This window comes from Stegostoma tigrinum, chromosome 5, assembly GCF_030684315.1.
Source record: "Stegostoma tigrinum isolate sSteTig4 chromosome 5, sSteTig4.hap1, whole genome shotgun sequence".
NCBI classification, from domain to species: domain Eukaryota; kingdom Metazoa; phylum Chordata; class Chondrichthyes; order Orectolobiformes; family Stegostomatidae; genus Stegostoma; species Stegostoma tigrinum.
The window spans coordinates 96407716-96433798 of NC_081358.1; the positions used below are offsets into that span (position 1 = coordinate 96407716).

The window sequence follows — 26083 nt, forward strand, 5'->3', positions numbered from 1 at the left end:
CTGGTACTCATGTTGTGATTATATTGACTTCAGGACTCCTCAAAGTATTTTACAGCCAATTAACTCTTTGAAGTGCAATTCATTGTTGTAACGTAAGAAATGGATGCATGATAGCACGACAACTCATGAGCCATAAATCAAGGAGTCAGTTCAGAATCTAGTATATAATGTGGGAACTGGAATTGTAAATCTAGGTGTTTACTCAAAGTTCTGCAATTGCCATGAAATCTGGGATTATGAACCTTGGAGAGATTGAAATATTTGGAAAGAGCTAGGTAATAGGCAGATGCTAAGCCTGAACTGAAAAGGAATATGTTCTGTTGTACGACATTTGTTGGTTCAATGCGTAGTATTTTTGAGTATTTTATAATGCAAACTGCTTCATGTCTCATTTTGCAATGATAGATGCAAATTCCTATCTTTCTAAGTGATTGTAGAGTTAAAATAAAACTTTGAAACTATCCCTTCCTCTGCACACATTCCATTCATAGGGTGAACTGTCAGTTGGTCAGCTTAGGGGATCGTGGAGTGGTGATAATGTTACTGGACTAGTCATCTAGAAGCCCAGGATAATTCTCGAGGCACAGAGATTCAAATCCCACCAAAGCAATTGGTAAAATTTTAAAAATTAATAAATCAAGAACATAAAACTAGCCTCAGCAATAATGATTACAAAGCTACAGATCATAAATCTATCTGGTTCACTAATGCCCTTTAAAGAGAAAAGTTTGCTATCTCACTTGGTTTGGCCTTAGCACGTCTCAAGGCCCAGTCTTATAATTGACTCCAAACTGCCCTCCACCAAGATGATGATTTGAAGGGCTTTGAGGGAATGGAAAATTATTGCTGGCCCTTATCAATGACATTCACATCCCATTAAAGGATGCCTTAAAAAAATGTCATGTTGATTCTGTCTGCAGACTTGTGTCTTGTAAAAACGACATATAACATCTTATTATTTTCTGCAAAGTCCTGTACATACTGTGGAATTTGGGATTATGAATCCAAAAGTTCATTCAGAATCTTGTATATATGGTAAGATCGAGGATTGTAAATCAAGGAGTGATTGAGATGCAGAAAAAAACAACAAACAATCAGAAAGCAACCAATAGAGGACTGTATGTTGTTGCGATGTATGCATTCGTTCTGTATATTGAAAAAAAATCACTGTCCTATAGTTTTACTTTGTCTGTGATGGACAGGACACACTTTTATCTATCTCAGGGATTTCAAGATTGTTCTCCAGTGCTGTTCGCCCACACATAGTTCACTCATAGTGCAAGCTGCCATTCATTCAATTACTGTGACATGGTGTTGACAGCAACTCTCTGCATTACTTGTGACTTCTGGCCAAGGTTAACCACAATCTATGATATCTCATTACTTTCTTGCAGGACATCTTTGATCGTCTGTACCTCATTTACACCGTGGGATATTCCGTTTCCTTATGCTCACTAACTGTGGCAGTTATTATCCTGGGCTACTTCAGGTAAAGAGTATCATCTGATTCATCGAACAGAATTAATCAGATCTCATTTGATAAAAAAGGGAATTGCAGTGGGAGGGAAGGGCTTAACACCATTATGTGCTAGTCTATAACCTTGCGCTATCTACTTTCCCTATGTCTTATGCAAAGTTTTAAAATTCTGAAGCTACTCAAATAAAAAGATAACTGACAGGAAGCCATGTAGATATTGAGCTATGACACTTAATTCCTTAATAGCTTCATGCCTTCAATAGAAAGCTAGACTGATTCTTAGCCAAGATATCATCACAAAAAAAAATTAACCGATTAAGAGACCATGCACAGATAGTCAGCAATGTCCTGGTTTACCTTTCGTTGTCTGAGAACTTTGAATTCTTTCTCTTTTAAAGCACCAGAATTTTTTTAGTTTATTTTGCCTCTCCCAGAATCTGGATGTAATGACTGATGACATGTACCTTTAAGGGGGTGTATTTTAAATTGCTGTCCGTCATGACTTACCTTGATGATATTCATGCTATAATTTCAATGCCGTTTGAAGCAACAATGATTGGGATCAAAATATGTTCAACAGCCTCTCTGTAAAATGCACAAGAACAGAAATTGCTGGAGAAACTTAGCAGATCTGGCAGCATCTGTGGAGGGAAAGCAGAACAAATGTTTTGAGTCCAGTGACCCTTCGTCAGAAAGGATGTACCACAAATCACTCAAGTGTTTGCAGTGGAACTGCAGGACTGACAGTGACCCACACTCTGAACTGTGATGATTAGAAGTGACTGGCACTGACTAAGCACGCTCAAGGTGCCTGACTGAGGTCAGATGCTGCTCTTTGATTGAAGCCCTCCTTGACTTAATTGAGGATTACTCCCCTTATTAAATAACACATGGCCACTTGGTTGAAGGACATACTGCATTTGCTGTGTAAACTGCTGGCAAATTCCGTAGGTGTGTTGTTGATGGAGTATTGTGTTAGCACCATGCCAACCCATTTGACTGATCACTGCTGACAACCATGACAAGTTGCCTGACTTTGTGTCTGTGCTAAAAGGCAAGGTAAGACAGAACTACCATGAGCCTGTAAGTTTGGAATGACGATGCAAAGTGGAAAAATGCAAGAAAGGTGTAAAATGTATGTGTGCTAAGGAAGCAAGAAAATAGCCTGAGGTATACTGTTCAAATGTGTGAGATGAAAACTGTGGCAAACTGGAGCTGCCAGACGCCTGCTCTGACTGTCATGTCAGGAATTGTCACTCTCTAGTTTCTCTCTGTTGTGTAGGAGAATTGCATTTAATGAAGAGAGAGTAAGTAATTATGAGATGTTAATGCATGCAAATATACCAAGGGAAATTGTCCTTTTTCTTCTCAACATCAACGACCTCATTTTTCTTATCTCACCACATCCTCCCATCTATCTGTTAGGGTATCAGGACAGATGGATGAAGTGGTTAAGATGGCATATGTTATACTTCCCTTTATTAGTCAAGGCAGGGAGTTTAAGAGAAGGGATGTGGTGCTGCAGCTATATAAAACACTTGTTAGGCCACAGCTGGAGTAGTGTATGTAGTTCTGGAATCCACATCACAGGAGGAATGCGGTTGCACTGGAGGGTGCGAAGGAAATTTACCAGGATGTTGTCTGACCTGGAAAGTTTTAGTTATGAAGAGAGGTTGGACAGACTGGGGTTGTTTTCCTTAGACTAGAGAAGATGGAGAGGGAACATGATTAAGACAGATAAAATTATGAGGGATACAGATAAGGAAGACAGGAAGAAGTCTTTCCTCTTGATAAAGGGATCAATGACCAGACAGCATAGATTTAAGCTACTGAGAAGGAGGTTTAGAGGATGGGAGGAAAATCTTTTTCATCCAGAAGGTGATGGGAATCTGAAAGGACTGCCTGTTGGGCAGAAACCCTCCTAATAGTTGAGAAGTATTTAGATATGCACTTGTGACATCAAGGCACACAAGGCTATGAGCCAAGTGCTGGAAAATGCAATTAGAATAGTTAGGTGGTTAGTTTTGACAGGTGAAGACATGATGGGCCGTAGGACCTTTCTCTGTGCTCTAGGCCTCTATAACTCGCCATGCTGATGTCAATCAGATGCTAGGAAAATTTGGCACCATATGCCTTAGTTTAGACAGGAGTGAACAACGGCAGGAGCAGGTAACCAGTAAGAATGACTGAGGTCAAGATACTGTTTTTATTTCAAAAGGAAAAACTTGCATTTGAGTCGATGGAAATCATGGTGATTACATACCAAACACTTCACTGCCAATGAATTACTTTGCATGGCAACTATTTAGTTCCGGAGGCAAAATTGGCAGCAATGTTGTACCTGATACAGAAAATGAGAAGAATATCTATTTAATCTGAGATAATAAAATGTGAGGCTGGATGAACACAGCAGGCCCGGCAGCATCTCAGGAGCACAAAAGCTGACGTTTCGGGCCTAGACCCTTCATCTATTTAATCTGATTTGATTTGTTTCTCGGTGATCTTTGAGGAAGTTTGTGTTAGCTGTCATAATAACCTTGTTCCATTTTGATGTAAAATGTAACACCATTCATGTAACAATGTAGGTTTGGTAGCTCACCTGGGAGATAGTACTACTCACAGCCTAGCGATCTGTCATGAGGTATCAATCTAGATTAGAGGTTCAAATCCTGGAATAAGAAACAATGTTTTAATTTTGAGACAAGAGGGCAATCCAAGGAATACTTGTGTAGTATGTACAGCGCAGAACATCTTAAAGCATTTTATAGTTACTTAATTAGGTCTGTTAGGCAATTTGTGCACACCATAATTCTTCTGAAGAACAGTGATAATAACCAGATAATCTGTTTATTGATTTTAATGAGGGACAGGTAAGAACATGATACTCACCAGCTCTTACTCAAAATACTCATGCCATTGGATCTTTTACATGGGCCTGCATTTATGTTCTGTCCCAAAGATGACAGCTCTGCCATTGCAGCACTTCCTCTAATCCATTGGATTGTCAGCTTGTTTTAGACACTGAATTCTTGCATTAGGACTTAAACCCATGTGCTCCTGACTCAGACAGGAACGTGCTAATAACTGAGTCATGGTTTATATACCGTTAAAGCCCAGATCAAACTTTGGTTGAGGGGTAAATGCTAGGACATTGGGCAGATACCTGATGCTATTCTTCAAAATAATATCATGGAATCATTTATTCTCACATGACAGGACAGTCTAGGCTTCATCAGTTTCAAGTTTAATGCAAAAAGCAGAATCAGCACTTCACTAAAGTCAATAGAGACATAGAGTCATACAGCACAGAAACAGACTCTTCAGCCCTATTTGTCCATGCCAATGAGATTTCCTAAGCTTAACTCATCCCGTTTTCCTGCATTTGGTCCCTATGCTTGTAAACCTTTCCTATCCATGTACCTGTCCAGATGCCTTTTAAATATTGTAGTTGTACCAGCCTCTATCGCTTACTCTGGCAGCTTATTCAATACACACATCACCCTCTGTGTGATAAACTTATCCCTCAGGTCCTTTTTAAATATTTCCCCTCTCACCTTAGACCTAGTTTTGGACTCCCCTACCCCAGGAGAAAAGACCTTGTTCAATCACCTTATTTGTGCTCCTCATAATTTTATGTGCCTCAATAAGGTCAGTCCCTCACGGTCTGACATTCCAGGGCAAAAAGGTCCCAGCCTGTCCAGCATCTCCCTACATCCCAAACCCTCCAGTCTTTCTAGATTTTATTCTGACATCTCTGGATTGGGACTTAAACTATTTGGTTTTTTGATATGACTAGCACTTAGTTATAGAAAACAGTAATCAGGACCATTCAAAACACAAACATTGTTGCATTGGAAGAGATTACAGAAACACTCTCTCAATGAAATTATATTCCAATTATAGCATATGCCATTTTGGCCTGGTGTAGCTGTTAGCTAACTGTAATGAAAATAAAGGTTAGTTTTCTGTACTCCTATTAGACTAAATACCTGCTCTTTCATTAAAGAGGTGGTGGTTTAACCTGAGGGTCACCATACTTCAGGCAAGGGAAGTTGAGACTCCTTCATTGTAAGCTCAGCTGGTGCAAGAATTGAAACCATGCTGTAGCATTAGGTCCGCACTGCAAACCAGCTGTCTAGTCAAATAAATTAACCAACTCCCCAACCATTCTGAAGATGAAAACAAAAGCAACTCATCTTGCATCTTGGCCAATTTGACCAAGCAATTGTCAAACAAAATGATTAATGTCAGCTGGGTCTTTCTGCTCTCTTCACTTTGTTGTATTCTTACCCCAGGAAATAATCTGTGTCCATTGGCTCTGAAGAATTTTGTGACATCTTGCAGAACAGAAATGTTTTACATTAATGCAAGATACTTTGCATATACGGGGAAATATAAAGAATCTGCATACAGGAGGCTCTGTTCATGGAGGTTACATTATATGTTGTCTTTATTTGTTGAGAATGGGCAGCATTTGTTGGCTCCTGCATGGTGATGGGTTAGGTTCCTGCACGTATCTGGTTTTGTGGGAATGAATTGACATGCTCTAACTCTTGTTCTTCATTCCCTGACAGGCGCCTACACTGTACCAGGAACTACATACACATCCATCTCTTTGTCTCTTTTATGCTCCGAGCCATTAGTATCTTTGTGAAAGATGCAGTGCTGTACTCAGAAACTGCATTCTTAAATCTGGAAAGAGTTAACTTGGAGGATCTGAAATCTATAACTGATGCACCTCCATCCCAAGACAAGTCTCAGTATGTAAGTAACACCTCTTTTAATAAAGGTACTGCTTAAATTTAAACTGTAATTCCTCTAATCCTTTTGTTTTGGAATATCTTTCAAATTCTCATATATAAGAAATAAGACCAATCCAGACTGCGGTCCCTTAAACCTGCTCCACCAGTCTGATTTTATTGTGATTGTAACTCTTTCTATTCCTCTAAAACCTTAGTTATCAATTCAACATCTATCCAACTCAGGCTTGAATATATTTAATGTCCCTGCCTCCACTGCTGTAGGAGAAAATTCCAACCCAATAGTTTTCTGAGGGAATAAATTCCTCCTCATCTCCATTCTATGTTGAAACTGATTTCCCTAGTTCTCGTCCCTTCTGTACATAAAAGATTAGGAGAATTGGAGGTCTAAAGGCTCAACTTATCAATAGTTTCCAACTTAATAAAATGTGAGGCTGGATGAACACAGCAGGCCCAGCAGCATCTCAGGAGCACAAAAGCTGACGTTTCGGGCCTAGATCTCTGATGAAGGGTCTAGGCCCGAAACGTCAGCTTTTGTGCTCCTGAGATGCTGCTGGGCCTGCTGTGTTCATCCAGCCTCAAATTTTATTATCTTGGGTTCTCCAGCATCTGCAGTTCCCATTATCACTGATACAATAGTTTCCAACTCCTCACTCATAAAAACTCTTGCGTTCCACACTGAGCATTAGACTCTAGTTCCACACCCATCATTAAACTCCAATTTCACACCCATAATTATTCTCTCGTTTCATATTCATTGTTTCTCTCCAATTTCACAAATACCATTTCTGTTTAGTACCCTATCAAAGTTCATTCGTTATAAATTAGTTTCACCCACTATGGGCTAAAATGTGGTCGATGTTGTCCTTGCATGTGATGGGTGGAAGTTCGTGATCTGCCTGTTGCCATGAGGCGCGCAGCATACCAAATTGGCATTACTCCATCATTTACCTGATGGAGTAATCAAGACCATTCAAAACACAAACATTGTTGCATTGGAAGAGATTACAGAAACAGTCTCTCAATGGAATTATATTCCAATTATAGCATATGTCATTTTGGCTTGGTGTAGTTGTTAGTTAACTGCATTGAAAATAAAAGTTAAATGAGGTCTGGCTGTCTGAGTGCTCTGCAGGAGGACTAACAGCATTTCACCATAAAATGCAAAAGAAGTAGGCCATTCAGCCTATTGAGTTTTATCTATCATTCAATGGTATCATGAAGCCTTTCCCTCATCAGACACCCAGGAATGCCTGCCCAGACATAGCACAAACAAGAGAAGAGTGAGCTACATTACAGCATTAATAGTGAAAGCCATAATTAAATCTGATATTCAGCCACAAAGTCACATACTCGCATTGCATAAATCTTTGATGTGAACATATAAAATAGAATCAGAAGTATATCATTCAGATGTTCAAGCCTGCTCTGCTCTTTAGTAAGTTCATGGCTGATCTGTTTGTATTTTGAATTCCATTATCCACCCCTGATAAACATAGATTTCCTTACCTAACAAAAATTTATCGGCCTCTTGTCGGAAAAAAAAATCAAGGATCATGCTTCCTGCACCTTGTGAGGATTTATTGGTTATGCTCAGCTATTTGTTAATCTGTTTGTCTGATCGATAGTTGTTTTGATGTTTCTCCTGACTGTCTTCCAGATTGGCTGCAAGGTGGCTGTCACCATTTTCCTTTACTTCTTGGCTACTAATTACTACTGGATCCTGGTGGAAGGTCTCTATCTGCATAGCCTCATCTTCATGACTTTTTTCTCTGATAAAAAGTATCTTTGGGGCTTCACCTTAATAGGTTGGGGTAAGAAATTTTTTTAAAAAAACTACTTTTTCCTCTATCTGGCCTCTGTCTGTCTCATTATTTTTCTGTCTATCCATCTCTTTGACAGCTATCTCAAATATTTTGGATGTTTACTCTCTCAGTCTATCTTTCCATTTCTGTATTTATGTCTGCAGCCCCTAGCTGTCCCATTGCCTTTGTTTCTCGCTACATCTATTTGTTGCTGCCTTTGTCTCTATCACTCTCTGTCCCTTATGCGTGGCCATGCTCCCTCTTCCACTTTGTCTATATCTCTCTCTCTCTCTCTCTCTCTCTCTCTCTCTCTCTCTGTTTCTTTTTTGTCTCCTCTCTGTCTGTTTCATTGTAGTAGTTAGCTAAATAGACTCTGGCTTGTCCTTGTTAGGCACTGAATAGCCCAATCTTTTCAGATGTTACAGAATCCATTCCTCACACAACCATGGTGTAAAATTGTGTGTAAAATGGGAATGGACTTGTGAACAAGGTGCTGTGGCTCACTACCCATAAAGCTCTCTGGGCTCGGCAGTAAGGTGTGTGCTGCGGTTAGAAAGATTATTTCACTCCAGGCAAACAGAAACTCTCTCAATGTTTCTCCATAGTTACATTCTGAAACCCAAATAGGGAGAAATATTTCCATACATCCGATACATTCCTGACTCAAAAAAGTCTGTCTATAAATGTTTTGCCATACTTAAGATACTAGGCCTATGACCAAATATTAACAGGGAGACATCAAGCAGAGGTGTGTCAAAATGTTCTCAAGCTATGCATGGAGGGCTAAAATTTCCATAATACACTGTTTGTTTGTGGTCTCATGAGACATATTCACAGACATAGGATGTAACAGTACACGAACATTCCTATCTTAGGGCATAACTAATGAACAGCTATATTGTGTAGGAGCAAATAATGTATCAAATCATTGGAATTGGATCTAACCTCCAGCAGGTTTTATTTGGATCGGGTGCCTGATTGTTCAAGTAGGAGAAAATGGTGGGAAACTTGCGCCTAAGCCTTAGGCCTAAGTTTGAGCCCTGAGCTCTCCTGGACTTCACTTGATTTTGCCATTCATCACCTTGTTAGAGATGAGCAGACAGTCCTTGCTTTCTGGAGTTGTGCTAGCAGTGGGAAAGGGCTCACCAAAAAATAGGTAAGTTTTAGAGTTTGGAATTTTTTGAAAATGTTTTGGGTTATATGGCATTCTTCTGGAGTAGCAGGGGACACGTTCCCGGCTCGAAGCAGGGAATCTTTTCACTTGACTTGGAGAGTCATCTGTGTTTGAAGCCCGTCTCCAGCTTGATTGGAAAACTATAGAAAGTGTCTGCCTCAGGTCCCAGTTAAAATACCACAGGGTCCTCCTAAGTTTGTGTAGGTTAATGAGCCAACCACAACCCCGTACACCCCACCATTCAGGGCAGATTGAGACCATATGGACCATTGTACTTGTACTAGTTCTTGACGTAAGTGCCCAACTATAGCTACACTACTAATTCCCAGTATATTTATCTAAATCACTTTTCAAAGTTGTTATTTAATTTACTTCTATTATCCTTAAGCCAGGGCATTCTAGATCACAATAATTCATTGCATTAAAGAAATTGTCCTCACCTCCCTTAAGCTTTCATTTGCTAATTACCTCAAATCTCTGATCTGTAGTTACTGTCATTGGTAATAATTCTCCCTTAATTATTCTATTAGAATATTCCACAAATCTGAAAATATCTATCAAATCCTCTCATAACCCTCACTGCTCTAAGGAGAGCTACACCAGTTCTTTACACTCTCCACATAATTGATGCTCCTCATCACTGTTACTATGGTAGTAATTCTCTTCTACATCCTGTCAAAGACTGTGGCATTTTTCTTAATGTGTCCTGTCCAGAACTGAACACATCGTGACTGATATAAATGCTGATGTTGGGGAGGGAGAGAGTCACAGTGGTCAGTAAATCTGTAAATATGTAGGTCATGATGAAATTGACATGAATATTCTTTCAGGCTGTGCCTACAATTATGAGAGAAGTCTGTGAAAAGAAATACTCTTTTCATCTCCACTCAGCTACTTTTACATGTAATCTTAAATCTATGATTATAAAATTGAAATCTTAAACACTTGTTAAACCCACGGAAAGAAAATACAGCTTGTCTAATCTCTCACAGAATTGAAGTCTTTGTTAAGAGGTGGTTGAATAATTAATTATATAGAATCGATGTTCAGAGTTACAGGGAAAGGGCTGGAGATTGACACTGAGCTAAAATGCTCAGACAGTTGGCAAGACGCGAACAGCTTCCTTCTGCACCATTACAATTTTGTGACTTTGTGATTCTGTAATTGGAACTGATGGTGACATTTCATTATTGTTTTGAGCTGGTCATGCTCCCCACTCTGAACAGTTTCTTATTGCCTCATGTTTCTGCTTCTTTTCCTGGAGATCACAATATCGTACCCATCCTGACATCAGCTGCTAGTGCCAGAAATATGTAAACAAGGTAACTCTGCTCTGTTGCTTGCAACACTAGCAGGGCTGAACTACAGAGACTATAGAGGCTATGCATTTCACATGGAAAGAGTCTTGGAAAATTGGGCCTCTGGAGTTGATAGTTTATTTCAGTTCATCATAACCTAATCTTTTCCTTACAGCAACTACACATAAAAGCAATGGTGTCCAATGGGGTCCACCTCTGAATCACAAGCTGATGGATGAAAGCTCAAATTTAGATGCCTGAGCACACAATCTAGACTGACATTCCAAACATTACTGAGAAGGTTTTCCACACACACAAGGAGTCTTGTGGGATGATAAATTAATTAAAAGCCCTAACCTCCTTGTCAGGTAGTGGTACTATTTGAAGAACTACAGGGGAATTCTCTAATCATTCTCTCCCAGCCTCCATCACCAAAAACAGGCAATTGGGTCATTGCTTTCTGTTGGCTGTTGCTATGCTGCATTTGGTTGCTGTGTTTGCTACATTACAACAGTGATTGCTGTTCAAATTACTTAATTGGTGTATCATGAAGACGTAAAAATACAGTAGGTAACATCTCAGCTGAAAGGTGGTACCTCTTACAGGGCACCATTTCTTCAGTACCACATTGAAATACCATCCTATATTGTCTACTCAAGTCTCTGGGATAAGATTCTGAGCTGAGAACGATGCCAGGAAGTCATAGCTGACACTGAATGAAGGAAATCAAGGGAAAAGGCTCTATGAACAGAAATTTAATTGTTCATTGTGATTTTTTTTGGACTCTGTTTCATCTGTAGGTGTTCCTGCTGTATTTGTGGCAGCATGGGCAAGCGTGAGGGCGACGCTGGCAGATACACAGTATGTATGATAGATTAACCTTTTAAATCGAGAACCTTACTGGAAACTTTTGATAAGAGAAAGTACATACAAATATGAAAAACTGAAAAAGGTGCCATTTATGACAATTCCATGTATTGCATATAGCCTGCCCTGTTGTGTGTTTTTTGATCCCTTACATAGGGATTTAGGTATGGAATAAACCATTCAGCCTTTCAAACCAGTTCCTACACTTAGTTAAATCTGTTGATCTGTACCTCAACTCCGGTTATCTTCCCAGCCTAACACAAATCTATGGTGAAGTCTTGAAAATTTGAATTGACCCAACATCCTGTGCTATTTGGGGGAAAATGGTTCAGTTCTCCACTCTGTGTAAAGAAAATTCTTCTTTCTTTCAGTCCTATTAAGATTGTGTTCACAATCTGAATTCCTGTGCCAGACAAAACACTTACTCTGCATCTACCCTACTTATCATTTTATTATTTTACACAGCTCTTCTGATCTCATGTGAATACAAACTAAGATTTTCCAAGCTATCCTTTCAACTTAAGCTTTTATCATGTTAAAAGAAGAAACCCCACAATCTTGCTTCGACCATCAATGCTGCATCTTACTTTCTGCACCTTCACAAGGAATCAAGAGCTATAGGGAGAGTGCAGGGAAGTGGTGTTGAAATGCCTATCAGCCATGATTAAATGGTGGAGTGGACTCGATGGGCAGAATGGCCTTTCTTCCATTCTGATGTCTTATGGTCTTATTCCATGATGATCAATTCCACCTATCTTCGGCCTGCTTCCAACTTGGTGTATGTGAAGCTGCCCTCCTGCTTAAGATCAACCAGCAGAACAAGGTGTAGGAAGCATGGGAAGTCATGAAAAAGTTATTCATGATAGACCTGGATAAAAATGATCAGGACAAGCCAAAGCCTCTGTGCAGCCAAACTCCACTGCTGGGGCCTCAGTAGAAATCCATCCTTCACTTGTGGAGAGACATGAACAATACAGCACGTTACAGACTAAGAGGCAGACAAACCACCTCCAAATCCTTCAACAATGAGATGGCCAAGATAATAAAATGTGAGGCTGGATGAACACAGCAGGCCAAGCAGCATCTCAGGAGCACAAAAGCTGACGTTTCGGGCCTAGACCCTTCATCAGAGAGGGGGATGGGGAGAGGGAACTGGAATAAATAGGGAGAGAGGGGGAGGCGGACCGAAGATGGAGAGTAAAGAAGATTGGTGGAGAGAGTGTAGGTGGGGAGGTAGGGAGGGGATAGGTCGGTCCAGGGAAGACGGACAGGTCAGGTGCTGAGGAAGGTGATGTGGCTGTGGTACCTGGTTTGCTTCAGGACATGGTCGAGCAGTTTCAAGGCCGAAGAGATTACAAGAGAGTTGCAATGGGAGAGAGATTCCCTGAGGTTGGTCCGGAGGGAGGAGGGTAACTTCTTCAGGTTAGGCATCCCTGGAAGAGGCTTCGCAGTGAGGTTAAAATAGTATCAGAGAGTAAAGAAGATAGGTGGAGAGAGTGTAGGTGGGGAGGTAGGGAGGGGATAGGTCGGTCCAGGGAAGACGGACAGGTCAGGTGCTGAGACCTGTCCGTCTTCCCTGGACCGACCTATCCCCTCCCTACCTCCCCACCTACACTCTCTCCACCTATCTTCTTTACTCTCCATCTTCGGTCCGCCTCCCCCTCTCTCCCTATTTATTCCAGTTCCCTCTCCCCATCCCCCTCTCTGATGAAGGGTCTAGGCCCGAAACGTCAGCTTTTGTGCTCCTGAGCTGCTGCTTGGCCTGCTGTGTTCATCCAGCCTCACATTTTATTATCTTGGAATTCTCCAGCATCTGCAGTTCCCATTATCTCTGATACTATTTTAACCTCACTGCGAAGCCTCTTCCAGGGATGCCTAACCTGAAGAAGTTACCCTCCTCCCTCCGGACCAACCTCAGGGAATCTCTCTCCCATTGCAACTCTCTTGTAATCTCTTCGGCCTTGAAACTGCTCGACCATGTCCTGAAGCAAACCAGGTACCACAGCCACATCACCTTCCTCAGCACCTGACCTGTCTGTCTTCCCTGGACCGACCTATCCCCTCCCTACCTCCCCACCTACACTCTCTCCACCTATCTTCTTTACTCTCCATCTTCGGTCCGCCTTCCCCTCTCTCCCTATTTATTCCTGTTCCCTCTCCCCATACCCCTCTCTGATGAAGGGTCTAGGCCCGAAACGTCAGCTTTTGTGCTCCTGAGATGCTGCTTGGCCTGCTGTGTTCATCCAGCCTCACATTTTATTATCTTGGAATTCTCCAGCATCTGCAGTTCCCATTAACAATGAGATGGCTACCACTTGGCTCTGAAATTTGCTCTGGTGAGTCTCGACTGCATGCCTTCAAAGAACAAGATATCCTTCCTGATGTGCAGTGTGCAGGAAATCACAACTATTCTAGAACATTAAACATTGGTAAAAGCACTCACAAAGTACAAGCTTTTTGTCTTACGCTTATCGAGATGAGTCAGCAAGTAACCAGCTTGGTAAGAAGGACATGAACTTATAGAGCATAAGAAGATAGTACTGTTTGGTTGTATCTTGGACACAGAGCAGGAACTAATAGCTGTCAATGCTGTCAATCTTAGTTGTTTCTGGGTGGGTGGACTTTGCGCAGTCACCTTATCACATGGGACACTGGTAGTGAGTTTTGAGAAGATTTGTAGCTCAGGTTGAGGTTCTGGATGTGAGTTTGCTCGCTGAGCTGGAAGGTTAGTTTTCAGACGTTTCGTCACCATTCTAGGTAACATCATCAGTGAGCCTCTGGTGAAGGTGTTATGTCCCGCTTTCTATTTATCTGTTTAGGTTTCCTTGGGTTGGTGATGTCATTTCCTGTTCTTTTTCTCAGAGGATGGTAGATTGGCTCCAAATCAATGTGTTTATTGGTGGAGTTCCGGTTGGAATGCCATGCTTCTAGGAATTCTCGTGAGTGTCTCTGTTTGGCTTGTCCTAGGATAGATGTGTTGTCCCAATCAAAGTGGTGTCCTTCCTCATCTGTATGTAAGGATACTAGTGATAGTGGATCATGTCGTTTTGTGGCTAGTTGATGTTCATGTATCCTGGTGGCTAGCTTTCTGCCTGTTTGTCCAATGTAGTGTTTGTCACAGTTCTTGCAAGGTATTTTGTAGATGACGTTTGTTTTGCTTGTTGTCTGTACTGGTAGTATCCATGACCCCATTTTTCACAATGTAAAAGGTGCAATGTGTATACAAATTCCCCTTGGCTTGATTAAATAGGTTTCTGTGTGTTAATAATTGTAACATCTGGTGTATATAAAAGCTGCACACTGCGAACCTGATTGAAAGCCTTAAATTAGCTACCGCACAGGCCTGACTATTACACAATAAATGTTGGCCTGTAGCAGGATGCATCTAATGTTGGAAATGGTGTTCTGAGTCTTGTGGACCTGGTTAAGCACTGAATGGTCATTGGGGTATGTTTCATATGGTCTGTCAGTCATTGAGAATTACTGCCTACATTCCCAGCATTATTCAGGCACTGAAATTCATGGTTTTCACATCTAACAGAATGCTTCCATCTAGTCGACAAGATGTTTTACCTCCCACGCAAATGAGTAATTCCTTATGAGTTTCAGTGCGGTTTCCATGCAGTGCTACACACATGGGCTGGTGAATGTCTGGCAGACTATCTCAAGCGACCAGTCTCATTGACTGTTTGAGGCTGGCGTGGGGAATGCCGATCTCTTCTGCATTTCTAAAGGTAACATCTTGACCAATCAGAATCTGCCAGATTGGTCTGACAACTAAGATTGATGTTAAATTGTTCCTGCTGCATCTCCAAATCAATGATGGTGAACAAACCAGCACCCTCTTCCCATGTTGTGTAAACTGGTGTGCTTTTTGCAAATCAGGTTTCTTTCTAATGAGTACAGGATGAAAGGTTTTAACTAGATGTCTCCTTTTAACAATGTTTAAATCATGGATTCCTTTAAACAAAACATTCAGTGCAGACCTCAGTCTGAGATCATTATAGAAGCTATCTAAAAGTATGTTTATTTCTCCCTTTCCAGTCTGTTACCTAAAATATTTAGTGCATAATGGAAATAAACTGTTACATATATAACTCACTCTGTCTTCTTGCTCTTTTTATAGGTGTTGGGACTTAAGTGCTGGGAATTTAAAGCTGATTTATCAACTACCCATTTTGGCAGCAATATTGGTAAGATAGCAAAAAACCCCTCTCCTCCCCAATCTGAGATTGATTCCATATGTTACATCCCATCCCACACAATAACCTTGTAAATGCACTTAATTCATAAGAATGCATTTTCTTTCTCCTTCCAGGTTAACTTCATGCTTTTCATTAACATTATTCGCGTTTTAGCCACAAAGCTAAGGGAGACCAATGCTGGAAGATGTGATACCCGACAGCAGTACCGGTAAGCCATTGGCTGCATGGTTGTTTCAGATGAAGCAGGCTTGTCTATAAAGAGATCAAGTGACTGTCTGGAGTGGAAATGGCCGCAGTGGTTTTGTTGTGATGACAATAGCCTTCTGCATCATGGCCATCTCCTGCCATTATTTGTGTGGTCTTCTTCCGAGCAAGCCTCTGTGGGTGCGTTAAGGGTTCCATCCACAGCCTCTCAGTTGTGCTACTGAGCAAAGAAGAGCTGCTGGCCTCTGATTGGCTGGCAGATCTTGTGGGGGCTGAGACTTATAGTGCCAGGCAATGACTCACTGTTGCCCAATTGCCTGTTTGGGAGTAATCCAGTGGGTTTTCACCAAATGAGTTGCATTGGCTCTCCAGCTGTTTGCCTCCATTAGGCACAACATTGTGGGCTGAAGGGCCTGTTCTGTGCTGTACTGTTCTATGTTCTATGTTCTATGTTCTAAATACAATCCTTATTCTATAACTCACCTCTGCTGTACTTATTCCCAAAATATTTGATGAGAGTCAAAAGGGACGGTTTCCCCAATAGATCCAACCACACATGCTCCTCCCTCACATTTCCTTTTGGCAGTCCTTCTACATGTAACCTACTTTTGTATCTGTCATAAGGACAAAGAAAGTTATTTTACATTTTTAACAGAGTTCCAGTTTATATATAAATTCACTGATGACAATGTGATTGCAACATGGGCATATCTCCCCATTCTCTTTGACCTCTCTGGGATCCTTCCGGAAGTACCAAACCTAGGTGACCTACTAATAGAAGAATTGAAGAATATTTAGGCGGTGTGGCACATTGACTCAAATTTCTCACACCTTGTCCTTACCATCTTAGCCTACAGATTTCCCACTTGGCATCTTTAAGTGAAGGTGAGGTGGGTGGTCAGGCATAGATCCAATAGTTTGAGCATGTTGCCGTTGGAGATGGTTTCGTTGGTGTCATGTTCTTGTTCAAACAGTACTGTCTTGTTTCCCTTGCTAGTGGTATGTCCATTGATGTGAATAGGGCAGTGACACCAAACGATATTATGGTCTCTTTGTCCTCTATCTTTATGTTTTTGATGGAGTTGAGGAATTCTTGGGCTGAGTGGATGGAGTGGGGTAATTTGTTGACTAGGTGCCTGAGTCTTCTTTGTAGTTCTCTGGCTAGTCTGTGCGATGGAGTGCCTGGTAGGGAGACTATGGGTCTGAGGGGGACTTCGGGCTTGTGCACTTTAGGGAGGCCGTGGAATTGGGATGTGTTGATTCCTCCAGGTTTCATTTTTAAGAAGTCTGTTTTGTTGATCTGTCCTATTTGTTTAAGGCTTTGTAGTGTGTAGAGGATTTTGTTGCCTAGTCACGGTGTTGGGTCAGTCTCTACTGGTCAGTATGTGTTCTCGTTGACGAGCAGTGCTTGTGCTTTGGAGATGTAGTCCCTTTTATTCATTACCACTGTCACATGCCCTTTGTCTGCAGGTAGTATAGTGATGTTCTTGTCCATCTTTAATCTGTCCAGGGATTGTCTTTCCCGTGTGTTAAAGGAATTGAGTTCACTCCTTCTTGTTAGTTTCGGGACTACTGTCTGTCTTATAGTTTGTTGTGTTTCTTCATTGATATTGTTGGTCTTGAGTGTGGCTTCCAGTGAAGCTAGGAATTTCGTTTTGCTGGTATCTCTGTAGTTGTAGTTCAGTCCCCAGGTGAGAACGGCTTTTTCCATGTCTGTCAGTTTCCTGTCGGAGAGGTTTCTTATCTTTGTGTATGTTCTGTTCTTGTTGATTTTGTGGGTAAGTGTGGCTAGCTTGTCTTGCAGGGTCTGTCTTTTCTTGGCTGTTGTAGTCTGTTGGCTGATGTTAATGGCTCGTTCCTGTAATAATGTTTTTTGGCGCGTAATATCACAGTTGTATTTGTGGAGCTGGTTGTGTGCGTCATTTATCATTACCATTATCATTCAACGACCAAACATACAAGCAAATGAACGGGACACCCGTGGGATTACCTATCTCCGGACTCATAGCAGAAGCGGTGATGCAAAGACTGGAAAGTATTGCCCTTCCACAAATCCAACCTAAACTATGGAGGCGCTACGTGGATGACACCTTTGTCTTCGTTAAACAGACCAAATCAGAAGAGACACACAAACTCATAAACAACACCCTTACTGGAATAAAATTCACCAGAAAGGTGGAGAAAAACAAATAACTCCGATTCCCGGATGCCATGGTAGAGCGTGAGACAAATGGGGAAGTGCTAACGAAAGTACACAGAAAAGCCACACACACAGACCAGGTATTGAACTTCAACAGTAACCATCCCAGCACTCTCAAATGAAGCTGCGTGCGAACACTATTCAAAAGGGCAACAACACACTGCAGCAGCAGGAAGCTACGCCAGGAGGAAGAAGAATATTTCTTCCAAGTGTTCAAGGATAATGGATATCCAAAGAACTGGGTCAGAATCTGCCTACAAGAACAGCAGCAGAAAGATTCTACAAGCCCCGACACACTCATCACCCTACCCTACATCAGGAACACGTCGGAACTCACCACACAACCCCTAAAACCGCTGGGCATCAGAGTGGCACACAAGCCCATGTCAACCCTACTCACCCAAACTAAAGACCCACTCCCTGCCATGGACAGGACCAATGTCATTGACAAAATCCCCTGCAGAGACTGAGAGAAACACCACATCAAACAAACAGGAAGGAAACCAACAACAAGAGCACATGAACACCGACAGGCTACAAAAAGACATGACCAATACTCACTCATCTCAACCCACATGGACAAGGAGAACGATGACTTCGACTGGGACAACACCAAGATCCTGAGTCAGGCTAGGCAAAGACAAGCCTTTCCTTCTATTTTATTGCGATATACTAAACATAGAATATAAAAATCAAATTCCAGTTCTGACTGACAGTGAGGTATAAAACAAAGCAATGCTACTGCAAGCCTCTGTTGATATCTATCCGTGGATAGAAAATACATCCCATCCTGGAAGCATGGCACTCCATGAAGCGTGCAATTAATAAACACATTGAACTTGACACCGTATACATTCCACTACGGAGGAAACCTGGAAGTGAGACAATCCTTCTCAACTGACCCCAGAGTTTTAAAGCCAGGTGGGAAAACACACCGACGCTTCATCGGAGACTGCACTAAGGATGTTACCAAACACGGTAACGAAACAACAAACCAGCTCGGCGAACCAAACAACCCAGAGATATTTATCTCATTTCCTCTCTAATTGTTTGGTTAATTATCTTACATCTGTGTCTTCTGATTACTAATCCTTCTGCCACCACATATAGCTTGCTATTTTGTCGCTCTGTTAAGACTTTTCATGATGTGGAGTTGCAGCCGATGGACTAGGTCAGAAGTTGCTTGACACCTGGTTATAGTCCAACAGGTTTATTTGGAATCACAAACTTTTGGAGCGCAGCTCCGTGTCCAGGGGAAGTGAAATAAAGCACATAGGCACAGAGTTTATAGGCAGAGAAGTCAACTGGCAGAGAGATCAAAAGATCATACAAATGTTGTGAGTAAAATGTCAAATAATTAAGTTTCGGCAGGTGATCAAAAGTGTCACACGGTGCGAGTAATGAGTTAAAAGCTGAATTGTAAGTGAAGATGATGACCTATAATCCAATTACTTGAAACAGAGATAATTACAAAAAATTAAAAATAAGGTGGTGCTGGAGACAAATCAAACAGCCAGAATAACATGATAGGTACAAGAGTTGCATGTCGAGGGCCTAACCAAAGTCATAAGTAATACAAAGCTCTATAAAGTAATTAAGGTAGCCTTTGAGATATACAACAATGATGATCAATGAGTGGAAACTGATAGCCAAGTTCCATAACCATGAAGACGGCCTTAACCATGATCTTGGGTTTACGTCCGTTTCATGTAACCCCACCACACTGTTCTACATTTATAAAATCTTCCCTACTATCATGCTTTAACATCACCACCTTCATAACTTGTTATGATCTCTCTACCTTAATTAGTTTGTTCCGTTTTGGATTACTATGTCTTAGGTTAGCCCCTCGGCCTGTGTCTCTTATACCTATCATGTTATTTCAGGCATTTAATTTGGCTGCAGCACCACCATATCTTTTAATTTTTGTAATTATCAATCAGCCTCAATTAAACAGAATATAGGTCATCCCCTTCACTTACTATTCAGCTGTTGACATTTTACTCACACCATTTGACACTTTTGATCACCCGCAGAGATTTCTTATTCAGCCTGTTGACACTCCGCCCACACCATTTGTATGATCTTTTGATCCTTCTGCCTATAAATTCTGCTCCTACATGCTTTTCTTCACGTTATCTGAAAAAGTGGCAGTGCTCGAAAGCTTTGTGATTTTAAATAAACCTGTTGGAATATAAACTGGTGTTGTGTGACTTAAAACTTCTCATGACTGTGAATGTGTCTGTCAAATCTGCTTTAGCTGTCTCTCTACCAAGAAGAACAAACCAACATCTTTAGTCCATCAGTGGAACTGAAGTCCCTGTAGACATGCTCGCCGAGGTTGGGTTTGGTTGCAAACGTTTCGTCACCCTGCTAGGTAACATCGTCAGTGCACCTCCAGTGAAGTGTTGTTATTTATATCCATCGGTTTGCTGGGGTGGTTGCTATTACTTCCGGTTCTATTACTCAATGGTTTGTTCACAGGGTCTAATTCAGTGAGCATGTCTACAACCTCATCCATAACCTGAAGTTTGAAGTCCCTTAGCTCTGGTATCATTCTGGTAAAACACTTCTACACGCTGTCTCTACACTTCCAGCACTTGACCTTGAAAGGCCTTTAAAGATAGCTCCAGGCAATGGTGAGCACTTCCAGTTACAGTGAGTGGGAGAATCAAGCTAGCATTGGATGAATGGGGTGTTATAGATTCATGGAAAGGAATTAATGAGACCCGCCAAAAATTACACAAATGGGAAGATTCAGTCCAACATTTCCCTGCCCCTCTATTTCTATCTATCTTTTATTACTGTCTTTTAGTAAGAAATACTAAGGAGAAAGATTGATCTCCATATCTGGTTGTCAGCCTATCTTGTTTCATTTTCAGAAAGCTCCTGAAGTCAACTCTAGTCTTGACTCCTCTGTTTGGAGTTCACTACATTGTGTTCATGGCTATTCCTTACACGGAGGTGTCCGGCACTCTCTGGCAGATCCAGATGCATTATGAAATGCTTTTTAATTCCTCTCAGGTAATCCTCTTTTACTTCAATAGAAGGACATATTTATTTAATAAAATATTTGAAATGATGGTAATGAAGATGATCTGGGTATATCAGTCAAGCTGACCATCAACTGTTGGTTATTGTAAAAACCTAACTGGTTCATTAACATCTTGTTGTGTAGGAAATCTGTTATCCTTACTGGGTTTAGCCTACATGTGACTCTAGTCCTGCAGCACGTGGTTGACTCTCAGCTACTGACTGAGTTGGCCCAGCAAGCCATTCATTTGAAGAAGGAGCACCTCTACCTACTTAACGCAACTAGAACTGGACAATAAATGCCATCCTTTCCAATGGCACCCATATTCAGTGAATGAATGAGATAAATAATTTAACTGAATTAAGATAGATTATTTAGTGCTCATTTCCTTTGGGCAGCTGGATATCATACACCAGCTCTTGTACATGTTCAGTTTACATTTTGTATAAAAGAGCAATTCATTCATATCTGTTAGTGTATGACTGAGGGGAGATCTGATCGAGATATACCAAGTTTTAAGGGGCATAGACAAAGTGGACAGGGAGAAACATTTTGCCTTAGCAGAGGAGTTAATGACCATTAGGCACAGTTAGGTGGTAAGGAGTGGGAGGTTAAGGGGCAATTTGAGGAGGGAAATGAATCACCAGAGGATTGTAGGCTTCTGGAACTCACTGCCTCAAAGGTAGAGGTGGGAACCCTCAAGACTTTTCAGAACTATTTAGATAAGCACATGAAACACAATTACAACAAAGGTTATGAGCCAAGTGCTAGAAAATGAGATTAGAATAAGTGGATGTTTGATGATCAGTGCAAACATGATGGGCTGAAGGGCCTCTTTCAGTGCTGTAAAAAATCTATGACTCTGACTTGTTTTTGCTCAATATAAGCCATTGTATGTAAAACACAACAGGGCTTGAAATAGCAGATTACTGGAACAAGTCCATTTATGGAACAGCAGAGATCTTACTATTGTCTGTTGGACTTTGCAGGGTTGCTTTGTGGCTGTCATCTACTGTTTCTGCAATGGAGAGGTAAGCACTTGTGTTTGTGTGCTTGTGTGCATTAGTTTAGTGAATGGGCACAACCAGTGCTAGCTGTAGATGGATGCCTGACTTCAGTTAAGACAGTGTCTTATTGTGATGTAGAGTCTCAAATGTTGGGATTTTCGTCAGAGTTGATCCTGCTTGGCCGCAGTGTCTCGACATGACAGCGAGCTTTCTGTCACACACTGGCTGAAGCCAATGGCTACAGTGTACAAGAGATTTTCGATCAAAATGTTTCAAATTAATAATCTCGTCAATGGGGAGTTTGGGTCAGCACATTAACCGGCTCTATTAGGGCAATAATCTCCTACATCACATGATTTCACGAGCCATATTGTCACAGGGTTGAATACAAAACTAACTGAAAACAACCATCAGCCTGTTTATTTTTGAATATAAGATAAATCTCAGAGTAGCAATACAAATTCCAATTCTTGTCACTTCCTATAGAGTTTGAATTTGTTGAAATATACCAATATCTCTCTTTCATATTTCTCAGATTCTTCTACTGGGGTCTCTTTGGGCAGAGTGGAAGCTCTCATTAACCACCTACTGTTCCACTTTCTCTGAGAATGACTGGCATTCTAAACTGCATCTAATAACAAATGCACAATTCACTTGAGTAATAAATTCTGTGAGGCTGTGCACTAGGTGTTGTATCTTGTTCAACAGTTTGTGGTGTGTAAAATTAAGTTAGAACTTTGACCATCTAATTTGCAACACTCCCAATATTTGGTTCTTTATATTCCTTCCTAATTTGTCTGTTCTGTAAAATCTTGAGAGACCAAAACATTTCTTACTTATTATTCTGCAGAATCTTGGTAGACTGAATTTGTGCTGAATCCCAAAAGATTAAAATTTACCCATTCACTCGACATGTATTGAGATAGGAGAGTCAATTAACACCCGTTTTAGTGATTCAAATCAAATAAAACTTGTTTCATTCACTCCCAGAGAGTGTATCACCACAAATAATTACAGTACTGGAAATGCTAATAATGCTCCATAGAACAGGTAACAGCTGCGCTCAAAGGAACAGGGTTAACTTTCCAAGTTTTCTTAATAGGAGAAAGGCGATGGATCTAAAATATTAATTCTGTTTCTCTGTAATAATGTGCTGTGTTTCTTTTATTTCAGATTTCCACACACTGTAATACTTTGTTTTTGTCATAGAGTATGGTTAAACTCAAGTATGACAGATAAGTGCTGAATGTGTGTTTTAATATCCTGAAGATGAAAATTTGTCACATCATTAATAATGAAGGGTTAAGGAAAATTTATTTATAATAGATGACTCTTGTTGAAGAGCAGATTAACCACCTACTGTTCCACTTTCTCTGAGAATGACTGGCATTCTAAACTGCATCTAATAACAAATGCACAATTCACTTGAGTAATAAATTCTGTGAGGCTGTGCACTAGGTGTTGTATCTTGTTCAACAGTTTGTGGTGTGTAAAATTAAGTTAGAACTTTGACCATCTAATTTGCAACACTCCCAATATTTGGTTCTTTATATTCCTTCCTAATTTGTCTGTTCTGTAAAATCTTGAGAGACCAAAACATTTCTTACTTATTATTCTGCAGAATCTTGGTTCTTTTTCCTTCATGCCACCTTTGCTTGTTTTGCTATCCAACTTAAAGGTGTATTCCCTTGTCCGTGTCCTTACCACCAATGAGCATGCTGTGCTGCTTCCTGTTTTGCCCTGAACTCATGACTTTGAACACCTTGATCAAATCTGCTCTCATCCTTCTTGAAAGAGAACAGCCCCAGCTTCTCCAAATCAGTTATCATCATTATCCACACTATCACTGAATCCAAAAGTCATTGAATGTAACTGTCATAAGATAACAAAGTGTGAAGCTGGATGAACACAGCAGGCCAAGCAGCATCTCAGGAGCAAAAAAGCTAATGTTTCGGGCCTAGACCCTTCATCAGAGGCCTGAAACGTCAGCTTTTGTGCTCCTGAAGTGCTGCGTGGCCTGCTGTGTTCATCCAGCTTCACACTTTGTTATCTTGGACTCTTCAGCATCTGCAGTTCCCATTATCTCTGAATGTAATTGTCAGCCTGGTTTTATTGTTTGAATATAGGATAACTGCGAAAGCAGCAGTACAAATTCAGAGATAGTAGGAACTGCCGGTGCTGGAGTCTGAGATAACAAGGTTTGGAGCTGGATTAACACAGCAGGTCAGGCAGCATCAGAGGGAGCAGGAAGGCTGATGGCTCGGGTCGGGACCTTTCTTCATAAATGGGGGAGGGTGAAGGGAGCTCCGAAATAAATAGAGAGAGGAGAGCGTGGTGATAGCAGGTAGATAGTGGAGCAGATAGGTGGGAGAAAAGACGGACAGGTCAAGGAGGCGGAGATGAAACTAGTAAAGGTGTTTGTAGGTAGGAACTTGGGATGGAGATTGGTCACTGAGGGGGGGGGGCGGCCCGGATAGGTGGGACAGGAGATGGACAAGTCAAGGAGAGGGGGGTGAGAGGGGGATCAGGTCTTGGGATGAGGTCAGGGGTGGGGAGATTTTGAAGCTAGTAAAGTCCACATTGAGACCATTGAGTTGTAGGCCTCCGAGGCAGAATATGAGATGCTGTTCCTTCAGTTTCTGGGTGACATCGTTGTGACACTGGAGGAGGCCCTGGATGAACATGTCTCCAGGGAGTGGGAAGGGGACTTGAAGTGGTTTGCGACTGAGGTGTTGTCGTTGTCTGATCCTTGCTGCTTCCTTCAGGTTTTAATTCTGTTGAATTCTACAAGTTTTGCCATGACATATTTCTCTACCTGGGGTCTCTGTGGGCAGAATGGAAGCTCTCATTAACTAGCGACTGTTCCACTTTCTCTGGGAATGACTGGCTTAAAGCTGTATCTAATAACAAGTTGATCTGAATGATAAATCCTGTGAGGAGGTGTTGTGTCTTGTTCAACATTTTGTTGCTTCTAAAACTGGGCTAGAGGTTTGACTGTCTAATTTGCAATACTGCCAATATTCAGCTCTTTATACTCCTTCCTATATTTACCTGTTGTGTAAAATCTTGAGAAACCTAATTTTTTCCTGTTATTTCACAGAATCTTGGTAGAATGAACTGGAATTCTATGCACTCCAGTTGTACTGAATCCCAACGGATTTAAAATTGTCCATTTCCAGTGACTGTAATATTTTGTTTATATCAAAGAGTGTTATTAAACTTGAGCAAACAGATAATACTGATAACAGACCCAACTTCTCCAAATCTATTCATATCATTGAAATCCCTCAGGTCTGGAACATTTCTTATAAATCCTCTCTGTACCCCATCTAAAGCCTTCAAAGTTTTTCTTATGTTAGTGTCCAGAACTGATTGCAGCATTTCTATTGAGGCTAACCACTATTATATGAAAGTTCATTGTAATTTTCTTGCTGTTGTGCTCAAGACCTGTATTTATAAAGACAACGCTCCTGTCAGATTTTTCAAATATTTTCTCAATCTGCCCTGTCAATTTCAAAACTTTATGCACATATAACACCCAGGACTCTATTCCTGCACCCCCTTTCAAACTGTGGCTATTATTTAATGTTGTTTGTCCTCTTTTTTTCCAGTCAAAATGTATAACTTTATACCCCTCTGCACTAAATTCCATCCCCATTTTGTTCACCCATTCCCCCAACTTATCTATGTTCTCTTGAAAATGATTACAGTTCATAAAACTTCCAGGTATTGTCATCTTCAAATCTGGAAATTATGTACCCAGGCTTATGACATTAATATAGATCAATACAAGCTGTGATTCTTGAAGCAATTCCTGGAGAATCCAATTTGATATCTTTCTCTAATATACTGTTCATCTTTACTTTCTGCTTCCTGTCATTCATTCAGCTTTGTATCCAAGCTGCCTCTGTCATTTTTTTTTATCCCATGGGCTTCAGTCCTACTGTCAAGCCTGTTATGTAACACCTTATCAAACTTTATGACCTTCATCAAATGCCTTTGAAGCCTCATCAAAAATTAACTCACGTCAGCTAAGTATGATTTATCTTTAG

The 26083-nt window shown here is 41.0% G+C and overlaps 1 protein-coding gene across 2 annotated transcripts in view; it reads left to right on the plus strand.

Moving 5' to 3' along the window:
- Positions 1-26083, plus strand: part of pth1r (parathyroid hormone 1 receptor) — a 120331-nt gene that overhangs the window by 83965 nt on the left and 10283 nt on the right. For both annotated transcript variants that reach the window (XM_059646372.1, XM_059646373.1), the window contains exons 5-12: positions 1395-1489; positions 6052-6241; positions 7898-8051; positions 11315-11375; positions 15508-15574; positions 15700-15794; positions 20873-21014; positions 22014-22055. In XM_059646372.1, coding sequence (XP_059502355.1) covers positions 1395-1489; positions 6052-6241; positions 7898-8051; positions 11315-11375; positions 15508-15574; positions 15700-15794; positions 20873-21014; positions 22014-22055 — 846 coding nt within the window. The remainder of the gene's footprint in view (positions 1-1394; positions 1490-6051; positions 6242-7897; positions 8052-11314; positions 11376-15507; positions 15575-15699; positions 15795-20872; positions 21015-22013; positions 22056-26083) is intronic.